The sequence below is a fragment of the Gobius niger genome, assembly GCF_951799975.1.
Source record: "Gobius niger genome assembly, chromosome: 13".
Taxonomy (NCBI): Eukaryota; Metazoa; Chordata; class Actinopteri; order Gobiiformes; family Gobiidae; genus Gobius; species Gobius niger.
In genome coordinates this window covers 27,703,918-27,717,315 of record NC_136864.1, presented here as the reverse complement: position 1 = coordinate 27,717,315, position 13,398 = coordinate 27,703,918, and the positions used below count along the sequence as shown (strand labels likewise).

The window sequence follows — 13,398 nt, the reverse complement described above, 5'->3', positions numbered from 1 at the left end:
AGTGTTATATATTTCACATATTAGCAATAAACAAATGTCATTTCTCACTTACCTGTGCATCTGGAAAGCCTTGGCATTGGAGAAGGGGCTGCAGTCTTTTTTCAGTTGAAGCTGTGGCGCAGAGATAAGGCGAATGCTTCTGCCAGTACAACCAGAGTAACTTTTAACATAGACACGAGACTCTTCTTCTTCTATGAAGGGGGGGCTGCCGCGGGAGAAAGGGACGGCCCAAAGCTGTGGTTATTTTCCACTCATCGGCATTCGACATACGTATACCCTCTGATGGAGTGACAAGCTCAATGACTGGCAGTGCAATGACTGTGTTTCATGATCTTACTTGAAACCTCTTTGGTTTATGTTTTGCAGAGTCAGTTACACATTGGAAGACTGCCCCCCTTCAATCGACGGCCTAGACCCGTGTCAGAGGGTTTAAGAGCAACCAATCCAATCTAATGTGGGCCGGTTTGAGCAAGAATATGTTTTTATATATATAGTGTTAAATATTGTTTTAGCATTGCCCACATCATTGGCTCTGAACCTGCTCATCAGCAGGTTGTACTGGCTACAGGACTGCAGCCAAATGGGCCTGTTGTTTCATACATACAGTATGTGGCGCTCATTTTTTAGCAATATCAATTTCAGGTTGCACGTCACTCTTTAAATAACAGCAAAGTATTCAAAACCTGACCATTATGTCAACAGTAAGCTGCACAGCTTGACCAGACGGCTGCCCCAATCCATCGAACTGTGTGTGTGTGTTTTTTTTTACTCAGCTAACTAGGGACAACACAAGGACATTTTTGAATCCTACTCTGACAGAGACAATACTGCTAACCACTGGATTAGGAATTGCCCTGCACAGCTTTTTAGACCTTTGTTCCCCCGTCCCACCTACACTGTCATAAGTGTTTCTTTGAACTTGAGCAAAAAAGTTGAGGTAAGTGGCTGCGTCAGACTTTTGGTGTTCAAACAACAGCCACTGATTGTTAATAAATCAAACATGTAAAAGAGAAAGTTATAATTACTTAGTAGTTATCAATTCCTCATTCTTTCTAAAGTTGACCTTCACCTACACATAAAATAAAGGTTTGTTCACATTATTTTCCACACATTTTTAAGTTGTTGCCTATAGCAAAAAAAAAAAATGAATTCATAGCAATCATTTTCGACATATTTTTAAGTTAATGGGAAGCAAAAAAAAATGTTCATAGGAATAATTGTTCCTCTCTTTTTTATGTTCAAATTCATTTTAACAAATTACATAAAACAAAACAAAAAAACCAAACAGTTGTATATGCAACTATTTCGTTTAACTTAACACACTCACCAACAATCAGGCCAAGTTTGGAAAAGTCCAAGATGATTTGTTGTTTTGTGGTATTGGCTGGAACGGCCCAAACGAGACCAAGAATTTCTTACATTTATGTCTAAATTGGTCATAAAATTAGGTCTAATCTTTATCAAAATCTTTTTCCTCGCTGTCCTGTGAATGTTTACATGTTGTGGCCAATAAAAATATGTCAAATGTAAATGTTTGGGTGGTATTATTCAAAGCAGACACTGTTTAGTTATTCTTGTGATTTTCATAAAGATCAGACCACATTTTATGACCAATTTAGGCAGAAATGTAAGAAATTCCAAAGGGTGCACTCACTTCTTCCTTCCACTGTGAATTTATAAGGCAGGGATTTAGATACTTCTCTGACTACTAAAACTATACACGCTTTTGCATTTTTTTATACACAGTGACATCAATCCCCTTTGCCGCTCGAGCCCAACTCACCATGTTTTGGTGAATGGTCGGCAACAGCTGATACATCCAGGCCTCTAACACGGTTTTATAAAATGATCAATTTGTTTCAGTGCAAGACAAGCAATGCCCTGTTCATGAACATTGTTTTTGCCGATCATAGGATTCTTATCATTTATTTAAATCTAAAAAATGCCGACCACGGCCCCCGGATGTGACGATATCGCGATCGCTCGTATTATAAAGCATTTGTATCAATTTCATACACTTGCAGGCAGGTTTTCTAACATTTCTGTGACAGTGACCCTGCAAGTTGTGAAATTAGGAGCTATGTGCCATCCCATAAACCACCGCACTTCCAATCCACCACACCCTCGAGTGATTCATGCTCAACCATAGTTGATTGACAGGCACATATTTAATTATGTGTTTTATGTATGTGTGGATTGGGAAGTGTTTCCTCCATGGATGGATGGATGGATGGATGGATGGATGGATGGATGGATGGATGGATGGATGGATGGATGGATGGATGGATGGATGGATGGATGGATGGATGGATGGATGGATGGATGGATGGATGGATGGATGGATGGATGGATGATTAACAGAGAAGAAAATTCTCTGATTAAAATAATCCAATACTGGAAATATGGTCATTCCCTAAACCTTTTCCAGAGGGATGACCTCCTGACCCTATGAAATTAATCAGCTTTTGACCAAACCAAGTTGCCTCTAAATGGTGAAACATGCGTTCTCTTGGAACACCCATGGAGTGGAATACAAAGGCCATTCCGCCTTTGCTCTGCCCAATCCCATCAGTCCTTGGAAGCTAAGCAGGGAAGGGCCCGGCAGGACTTGGATGGGAGACCGTTTGGGAACACCAGGAAGTCTAGTGAATGTAGTGAGTGGTTGGTGGTGGTTGGAGGGGCCGATGGCGCAGACTGGTTGCCTCGCTTCCCTCAGTCTACCCCAGGGCTAGCCTGATAAACCACACCCACCTTCTTTCGGGCAGAAAGACACACACAGTAAACAAGTTGCTGATTGGCGGCTAAGGCCGAACCAGTCACGACCGTCACAGAGAAATGACAAGGTTGCGTCATTTGCTGCACTATGTTGTCAGTTCAATTAAGATTAACATCAGCCAAAACTAATCATGGATGAAGTAGTCGATGGATTTTGCCTCGCGTTCTCTGCGTGAGTTTATATTCACTTCATATTTTTTGAATTGGACACAGCTGTTGTCATGTCCGCTAATCGCTAATTGGTTTATTTCACTGACAATCTGTGCGCGTTAGGCCCGCCCTTTCAAACTGCTCCAATTGCTCCGTGACCAGACTAATTCCCTGCGTGGAATGGACAGGGAAGAGTATGGCAGAGCCAGGCAACCCCAGGGCAGCTGTGGCTACAATAGCAGCTTACCACCACTGAGCATGGAGTGAACGCATAGTGCAATGTAAAGCGCCTTTGAGTGTCCAGAAAAGCGCTATATAAAACCAATGCATTTCTGCAATATATTTTATTAGTTCAATTCAAGACACTCTGAATTGAACTTGTTTGAATCTGTCATCTGAGGTCAGCTGCGCAGTCATTCTCTTGTATCTTATAGTAACTGTGTTATCTGAGGGCCGGCCTTCAGGAGACATGTTGCATTGCTGATAAAACAGCTGCCAGTGACTGCAGATGACAGTGGAAATGTACTGGAAACACAAACATAAACATTCCAATATTGACAGCCCGTGAAGAGTCACCGCTTTTCTGAGAAGTCCAATTGAAAATGAAGTTTTGGAAGGTAATGAATATACTTTTACTTTAACTCTTTCTTGTTAAAAAAATAAGCATGACTCATCAATTATTGTCACTTCAGTCGAGAATTAAAATAGGCCCGCACCACACGACAATTTGGACTGGATTGGCAGTTTTGGAAGCGAGTATTCAAATTATGCAAACTGGTTTTAGCCATTAAACTTCTATCTTCCTATGCTTTGAGGACATGATATGCAATAGAGATAATCAGACAAAATAATCCAACAAAAATTTGGATGGCAGTCAACAATTGCGTTCTCGCAAATTCCCTGCTGAAATGGGGAAATGGCAGCCTCTGGTGGACAATTGGAGCAGTGACGACATCCCTCGATTTACCAACTCCATCCAAGCGTGCTGAAAAGGAGCTGTGTCCAAGCACATTAGAAACTAGTCTTTAAACTGTCAACACCATCAACATCCATGCAAAGCTACTTTTAGTTGAACTCCATGTTAACTTTGGGGGAGTTATTATGTTATCTGATGTTTATTATTAGATGTATTTTGCTGTCTGTACTCAGGCCCACCTTAATGTACCCATAGGCCCCGGGGCTTAAACAGAATTGTAGGCCCCCACCCTTCCTCAGCGCAAACCCTAACCCTAACGCTAACCTATAACCCTAACCCTAAATCCCACAAAAACCCTAACCCTGCTACTCCTGTATGTATCCCTGTGGGCCAGATAGGGCGGGCCTAGCTCGTTATCAGGTGGGAGGGGTGAACTTTTTTTTCAGGAAAGCCTTCGATACATAGCCACCGACTCGACTGCTGTTTTTATGTGTTTTTGTATTTATTGTTGTCTCCTGTGATTCTTGTTTTTATCCTGGAAAGCGCTCTGGGCACCTTCTGGTTGTTGTTGGGCGCTATACAAATAAAATTTGATTGATTGATTGATTGATTGAACTCCTTTGAAACGATTGGATCAGATTTTCGCTAGCGTTTGGTCGTGACGTAGCCTATGTAATGCGCCGAGTGAGTGAAGCAGCGATCATAACTCTGGGGGGCATTCCTTGCACATTCCAAGGCTTCAATATTAATTTCTGGATATTTGGGAGCCGAGCCAGAACGGATTAAAGAGCTTCCATTACTTTCGTAATGGAAGCCATTGCCGAACTACAACCAGCAAATGCGGCGCAAATGCTCGACGTCACCTACAACACCCGCCTCCCTCGCTCGCTGAATGGCAGGTTGAAATTCAACCGATGTAACGCAGCCACTGAGATCAGACCCAGACGTACATGTAGGGAAATTAAAATTGACTGGAGTTTACGGATGGCTAATATGGGGTTCCATTCCCTGCTAGCCCATTGGATAAGGTGGCTCTGTCTGTACTAATTATGTTGCGTTGTTATTTACCTGAAAAACTGTGCGACGAGATGAATGAACGTTGCAAAAACAACTTCAGTGACGGTTTCTCTTCAGCTTCTCTTCACGATAACTTACTGAGCTACTTTTAGTTTTGTCATTCCTGAGACTTTTAGGGGACATCCTCTATCAATGGAAAATATAGTGAGTTAAGCAACAGTTCAAGAAGCAATACCATATTTCTAAGTAAGAACATTGTTGTTGTGTCATGTGAAGTACGTTGTGCATCATATCTGGAAGCAATTACATTCTCCGTGCTAGTGCTGCCACCTACAGGAATTTGTAGTGACTGACATATTCACTAAATTGAGGGGGGGGGGGGGGGAACGTTGAAAAAATCTTTACAGGTTCGACGAACAGCCACCAGGGGTCAGCAGAACATTGCAAAATGTAAAGCCATGTTACTCACATCTCAAGTTACAGTTACAAATTAGGCTAATAGGCTAACTAAACTATTTTTCTTAATGCATTGTTCAGATAAACTTACCCGGCTTTATATGAGGAAAAACATAGTGATGTCAGCAGAAATTAAGCTAGGCTAATGACAAGTTCAAAAGATAAAAGATAATGAATAAAAAATATATGCCAATTATACAAGAAAACAAGTCTTTTTTTTCTTTTGGATAATAACCACAAACATCTACTGCACCATTGATGAACAACAAAATGGCCTCTGTGGGTTTTCATTTATTATGCTGCTGTTTCACTCCTGGTACCCCAGCTTTAATTGCTAACAGAGCACAAGCTAGTTATCAAGTAAGACTAATTATAATAAGTCATCAGCAGTCAAATCATCATAACCTACATACAGCAATTTAAGTCATAGGCCTGTAACTTCAGAGTGTAAACAAAGGCATAAACCTTTTTGTTCGCTTGTTACAGAAACCTTCCTCGCTTTTCTTGACGGTCCAGTGGCGGGAGTTTGGCTCAGGTTTAGCACGAGAGGATCCCGGGAGTTCCTCGCGCCACTCCTTCTGATCTCACGCGCGGTTTCGGCAGGTTTTCGCACGCGCCCCCAATGGACCAATCAGATCCCAGCGTGGAGTCGCAGCGTCCCGTTGCCATGAGCCGCCCTGTCTCCGTTCGGCCGGCAAGGGCAACAAGGGTGAGTTTGCAATATAAATCTTTTACTTAACTTTACTTATTTTTGAACCCCCCTCCATTTACGTCAGTTTTTATCAGTTTTTATCATAGTAAGATAGCATATTTAAAAGAATAGAAACCTTTTTTGCAAATTGCCACAAGTTGTTCTTTTTTTTGTTTTGTTTTCATCAGTTCACTTTTGAACTTTTTCCTCATATTCCTGTGCCTGATAGAAGACATACATTGCAATAAAGATTTTTGATACAATGTTTAGAAAGTGTGCTAAAAAGTGATTTGCACATTCAGAAGTAGAGCAGCTGCAAAGATTTTTGTTCAAGGAGAGATTAGCATTGAATTCATTGAATATACTGTAACCATGATGCGTTATATTAAAACTAATGGGCAGTTACCATGGAGATCCGCCATCTTTGCAGCTGTTAGCATACATTTCCATAGACTAACATTAGCTAAAAACAGTATAAAAAGTGGAGAAAAAAAACAGTGGAGCGACTCCGTTAGCTGCTGAGATACTGCTGGTAGATACATCTAACACATTGTGGTCTCCAAGTGTTTTAATGTGAACAATAACTCCAGTATTTTAACTCTTAAAATCTCCATTAGTTTACAATGGCTGCTAATCCCATAATGCTTAGCGATATGACGTCACATTCCCGAACTCTATTTCATCACGTCACAGAAACCACTAGAGCTGTGTGTCATTAAATTATGAGGCTATTTTTCATTATTTTGTTCTGAACTTTTTGAACGTTAGGTCTGCTAAAATATAGAGAAATATAAAGCCTCCTTGGACCCCTCTCGCGTAGTTACAAAAGCCTCTCCAAAACGTAGCTCTCTGCCATTTTGGTTGCAAAAAAAACTGTCTCAAACAAAGAAAAAAAGATAAGTTTGCTGCCAATCTCCACAAGTCTCTCCAGTCTCCTGTACCATCGGAGATAGGCCCGCCCCGGCAACGATCCGCCCAATCCCGTTCCCCCCTCCGCCCCCGTGTCGTTACCACGCAGCCAATGAGCATGAGCGTATGCAAATGTCCGCCTGTCTCTCTGCCGGTTTTACGACGAAGTTACCAGATCAGTCCCTCAGTTCCCACTACAGTAACACAACATATGGAAGTACAGTTCAGCCGAGCCGACGCCGTGGAGTTCCTTTCCCAGCGCTACGCCATTTGCCCCGGGACGAACTTGGATTACACGTACGACAACATGACTTTCGAGGAGCTTAACGGGGAATACACCCAAGAAAGGTAATGACTTTTTTTTTTGCAGTTGGAAGAAGAATCAAGATTACGGTCGGCTGCACGAAGGCACGAAAACGTCTCTCGTAAATGCGTTGGACTTGCACCGGCGCGAGCGGTCCGAAAAAATTTTAGCGATCGTTTTTTTTTTTTTATTATTATTATTTTTTTGAGCTACCTGTCATGCATAGTTGTGATTATAAAACATCGCAAAGAACTTGAGCAGAGTTTTGTATTTCGTGGCAACAGCTTTTTTTGTACGTTTTGGAGTTGCCAGTTTAGTATTATGCACGTATAGTGACGTAATAACTAACGTGCATGGTGTCGTTTTAACTCACAGAAAGTGAATTTGGTTTTCGAGTTGCTCAAAATTGTGCAGATGTGTTTAACCTGTTATTGCGCACGCGGATGCATGTATATCAGACTTATTTTCATTTTTCATTTTTTTCTAGAAGTTGTATAATGAAACCTTTCCACAATAGGACTCATGCTTGCTAATAATAGCCTGTTTTCCTAAACCGGTGGTACTTCTGCCATGCTATATATCTAATTCGAGAGACTCCCATTTGTACGCTTTAGTATTGCACTTAAGCGGTCACTTTCAGGTCTTTTATTTTTTTCCTTTTTTTTTTTTTTAGCTGATTTTTGACCTGATGTAGTTCAGATTTGTCCTCAGTCTGGCACAGGTGGTGCTTTCAAAACTAAATCATTCATGTGGTGGAACTTGTCGTATGCAGCTGGGGAGTACCTGGCCTGTACTTTTCACATCTTCACTTCAAGCACTTGCGGATATTAAAAATACAACTTGGCCGCACACCCACTTAAAGACCGCTCTTCAAAATACCAAGTGTCCAAGTCTTATTTTTTCCCTGCGTGAGTCACGAGCAAGTAGCGTGAGCAACTGCATTATGTAAGAAACGATCTGTTCTCGCCCCAACAATCAGTGCAGATTTCAGTCAAGGTTATTACGACAAGAAAAAAGACTTGCAGGAGGGAGAAAAAAAACAATCCCGTGCAAGTTATAAGTCGGAAAACCACCGAAAATGTTGTAAAAGTGGAAGTCCGACGATGATGATGAGCCTAACTTGCGTTGTCTTGTTGCAGAATGGACTCGGTGGCCAAAGCTTTGGAGGAAGTGCTCATGTCGGCATTACCGCAGGGCTGCATCACGGTCGGCGTCTATGAGGCCGCCAAGTCGCTCAATGTGTAAGTATTCGAAACAGTTGCATAACGTGTCTGCTGTGGCTGTGGCCGACTTTTCCTTTGACAAAAAGAGACACGACACGACGAGCATATGCACTTTGTTTGCACGTTTTCACGCCGTCCATCGCAAATAAGGGACGCTAAACTGAAATTGACGTTTCATTGGGTAATATATGTCTTTATTCGGTGCAAAATCAAAATATTGTACAATAGGCAAACAGCAGTGACTAGTTTACTGAATGGAACATTGTCGGCGATCAGATTGTAGCATTGAAAGGAGAGTTTGTGTGATGGAGAGGCTGCGGAGGCTGGTTGTTCCGCTGCTGCCGTAGAAGGGTTTTTATGGCTAAGTAAATTTCTCCTCTGCGTTTGACCCGTCCGCTTCCATCTCCTGATCTCGCGCTCGGATCGCGGTCAGAGTCACCACACCGGCGGAGATGGAACTATTGTGCAAGTTTTGGGTTGACGGTGGGAGCCAGAGAGAGCACGTATAGGGAAAACCAACCCATGCGTCAGGGAGGATGTACGGGAATGGCAAGAACACCGAACCACTCAGCCGCCGTGCCGAGGGCTGCAGGATGTATACAGACAGAATATTTGGAATTGGCTATATATGGTCATGTTTGAAGCTGTCGGAGGAGGAAAACAATGAAAAGAAAAAGACCGAACTTTCTCCCATTTCTCCACAACTTTAACAAATGCTGAATTATGAATATACTTTTCTACTGAATAAAAAAGACAAAGACACGGCGAGAAGCAAAAGGGTTCGACAGCCCAGGAAGCTAGCGATGCTAACGTTAGCTTCATGCCAACGAGTGCCATTTGTTGCTTCCACTGAACAATTTGCAGTGAAAAAACATCCATATGGAACCAAACTTTGGCGGTTAATATGTTTATAGTCTGCCGGAAAACAGCTGACAAGAGTGAAAAATTGTGATTCCCATGTTGCCCTCTGTACCTATAGAGGAATGGCAGGATAAGGATGCGAGAGAGAGAGAGTTTTATATGGATACAGCGGTAATCGGTAGCAAATAAGGGTAGGAAACTGTTGGTAAAAGTTGAGTTGTCGTTTTAGTTTAAAAAATCACAAGCAAAACATATTTTAAGAAAGTGTTTGGGGGAAAAAAAACATTCTTTAACAACATCTTTGTCTCTTTCCCATCATAGAGACCCAGACAACGTTGTCTTGTGCATCCTGGCGGCGGACGACGAGGATGTGAAGGACGTGGCGCTGCAGATCCACTTCACCCTGATCCAGGCCTTCTGCTGCGAGAACGACATCAACATCCTGCGCGTGAACAGCACGAGGCGCCTGGCACAGATCCTGTGCGGAGGAGCGGAGCGCGGGAGGCCCAGCGGGGGCGAGCCCGTGGACCTGCACTGCGTCCTAGTCACGGTAGGTTCAGCAGCGTCGTGGGATGGGCCGGTATTTATAGTGCACAAGGCGGGTTAGACTTCCCAAAACGGAGGCAACATCATTGTGTTTAAGAACTTCCTGATTGAAAATGTCATGTCACTCATAAAACATCATCTCCCTTCAGAAAAATTGCACCAGGGTTTAATGATGACCCCGGCCAGGACCTACATTTTCTTGTGCAAAAGACAAAGAAGGGCCACTGGCTCTTGGGCCACCAGTCCCGCCTCAACCGAGCTTTACCCAAATCTAAAAGCTAAAAAGAAAAACAACAAAATAGCGACAAAAAAGAAAACAAAAATGTGCCGGAAAAGCAACGCAAAATGTGATGAAAAGTCAACAAAAACACGACAACAAAGCAACGAAAAAAGCAACAAAAAGGCCACAAAAGCATGGAAAAAACACAACAAAAAGCCACAAAAAAGTAATGAAAAAACAACAAAAATATCACAGAAAATGCGGCGACTTGACAAAAAGCTACAATCACTTTTGTAGGTCTCAGCTTTCAAATGAGGTGTTACACTGTTGCTCTCCAGTCGAGAAGCTTTTAGATTTGGGTAAAGCCAAACTGGAGAAAATGCGCTCCGTTAAGGTGGGTGGTAAGTGCACATTTACGCTAATTTGGGCCAGGCTGGTCAGAGTCGAGGGCTGTTTTTCCCCAGTCCCAGTCAATAAGGCCTAATCAAACTCACAATCGTCCTGAGTATGTGCCCTCAAAGATTTCCTTCAATACCAAATCCTGGAAAGAGCAGTTGAGGCTTTACAGTAATCACGTGACTGAAACTCATTCTCTCCCTCGGACTTGTCGGAACATGCCCTTCCCTCCTCCCCTTTATGACTTGAATGGAATTCTCATACAGGGTTCCTCTTTGCACGAGACACGGAAAACTAACTCTCCTCTTTTTTTTTTTTATTGTTCCAGAGTCCGCATTCGAACACATGGAAGGACCCGGCGCTGAGCAAAGTCAACCGGTTCTGCAGCGAGAGCCGCTGCATGGACCAATGGGTGCCGATTATCAACCTCCCCGACCGATGAGACTTAACACTACCCCCTTTAAAAATGAAAAAAAAAAACGTATCTGGACATGTGTCAACATCTCCGACCCGGTACCGGTCTCTTTCCCGCCGCAAAGATCAAATTCGACGCACTGCTGAAACGGGAGAGGCGAGAAAATGTGACAAAATAATCAAGAACTTGATGGAGTTTCCACTAGTTTGGCGTCCGTCGGCCGCCGTGCACGAGGCGGAGGAACAAGCGCGTGTGCCTTTTCGAAACCAGACACTTTATAGAAGGACGTATCATGTGTTGGTTGGGTGAAGAAGAAAAAAAGTGAAGTGGTCTGAAAGAGAAAAAAAAGGCCCCTGTTGCTCACTACAGAAGCACTTGTGAAACACTGGACTATTGCATTGTTTGATTGTTCTTGTTAATATTATTGTAATCTAAAAGAAGGGAAAGGCTATGCATCCAGTGGATATTTTGTGTGTTTTTCCTATATGAACTGTTTTCTTGCCGCAAATGCTCTTAATATTATTATTATTATTATTATTATTATATAAATAGTTCTTTTGTTACAATTTAAGTTATTTCTAATGATATTTAAGTGTATTTATGTTTCTTTTTTTACATTTATCTATTTGAGAAAAATGAATTCAATACACGTGTATTGCTGTCAATAAATAAGTATTTTTGGACCAGAATTTGCAGTTGTTTCACTTATTTTGATGTTTAAACATAACTTCAACTCACTGCTATGCATCATACAAAAATCATAATGCTACTGATCCTGTTGAGACTATTCTGTTTATTTCATTGTCTTGGTTTAAAGTCACGCTGCGGAACGTTCCAGATGATATAATTCATAAACAGAAAGGCTGCTACTGCTAAGCTAGCAGTGGGTTATCAAAATACAGCATTTAAATCAGTACAGCTTTCAAATAATAGACCACATAGTAGTGTCAAAAGAGAGGCTAATTAAATATTTAGCCATTTGATTCACCAAATCAAGCAAATGATTTACTGCACATTTATGTATCAGTTTTGACAAAAATTATGTAAAGTTATGTCATTCTTTTTGTTAAAACATCTCTGTTTTATGTTTTGTTTTTTTGTCGAGATAATAGAGCTTCCTCTTAAATTTCTACCAGTTTCTAGATCACTATTCTCTTATGCAACTACGACAGACAAAGCTAAATGCAACAAAAATAATGCTAATGCTAAAAAAAAAACAGATTCTATTTAGATTTTTGTGCAGATACACTGCAAAAATTAAATATCAAGCATTGTCTTAAATGACTTGAATTGAGGAAATGTATCTTGTTTTGAGCGTTTTTCGCTAATTTAGACCTTTTTCCTGATCGGACCAAGTTTACTTTGCTCGTTTGAGAACATTTCAGACCAGTTCTAAGGTAAATCTCACTTGAAATAAGAAAGTAAAATTGCCAACGAGATAAGACCAATTTTCTTCCCCCATTGGCAAAGAAAATGACCTGAAATAAGAACGAAATGTATCGAAACAAGTCAGAAACATCTCAGAACAAGTGAAATAATCCGGGACAAATGCCCAAGAACAACTTAACTAGTCAAAACAACTAACATTTGGATTATTATGCTCAAATTGAGATGTTTATACTAATCTAGTTCATTACTTTTTGCAGTGTAAACAATAGCTGCACCTCTGGGAGCCAATTCTCACTTTTCTGCAATATTTGCTTCCCTTTGCTTGTAAACTAACCCAACTAATCTACACGTTGAGATTACGATATTTTTCTCTTTCCGGAAATTTTCGCAGTCTCGTTTGCGCACAAGCTCGGCACTGTAAACCCCAATTCCTTTTTGCCTCTCCATTGTGCTGCGCTCTATCCAAGTACCTGACACAAGCCCGGTGATGAAAACAAGTGAACTTTCCCTTTAAAGCCGCATTAACCTTTAGTGAGGCACTGTAAAGGGCAGTCACGTGTGGAGGTAGGGGTCACGCTGCCCCCGGTGGCCCCTGTGGGTGACATCTCCCAACAATAATCCTCTCTCTCTCTCTCGGCCCTCCCTGCCTCTGCCGCTTCTGCTGCGCTCAGCGATTCTGGCCACGGCTTCATTCACGGATTTGGCTTTTGACCAGTCCAAGCTGCGCCTTGTCGGACATATTGCGATTGTTTCGGTTGAGAGTATGTAGCAATGGCATGTGGAACCGACTCATGCCAGCGTGCGCAACACAGGGCAGTCAGCTCCATACCTGCAGAACTCATGGCCTTACGTGGATTCCTAGTGGGCGAAGTCTGTCAAAAATCGTGGCAAAAAACATTAAAGCCTACACTTTTTTTTTGCATGTTGTTTTTCCAGTTGCTTAAAGACTATTGGTTCAATTCAGCTAATGTCACTTCCTGGTCATAATTACATCAATCACCAATCTGGTTGATAGGTCACATGACTTGCGTTCAAGATGGCAACTTCCAGCAACAACTACGGCTGCGTCTGAAACCATCAGATTGTAGCCTCTAAGCTAGCAACTAACTCCTTAACCTTTCATGGGGTCG

At 41.9% G+C, this 13,398-nt stretch overlaps 1 protein-coding gene across 1 annotated transcript; it reads left to right on the top strand.

The window, feature by feature from the left end:
- The first annotated feature begins 7,099 nt into the window (after positions 1-7,099).
- gadd45aa (growth arrest and DNA-damage-inducible, alpha, a) lies at positions 7,100-10,978 on the top strand. Its single transcript, XM_079570179.1, has 4 exons — positions 7,100-7,262; positions 8,358-8,459; positions 9,624-9,852; positions 10,793-10,978. The coding sequence occupies exons 1-4, from the start codon at positions 7,126-7,128 to the stop codon at positions 10,904-10,906; spliced, it is 582 nt and encodes a 193-aa protein (XP_079426305.1). The 5' UTR covers positions 7,100-7,125; the 3' UTR covers positions 10,907-10,978.
- The last annotated feature ends 2,420 nt before the right edge of the window (positions 10,979-13,398 follow it).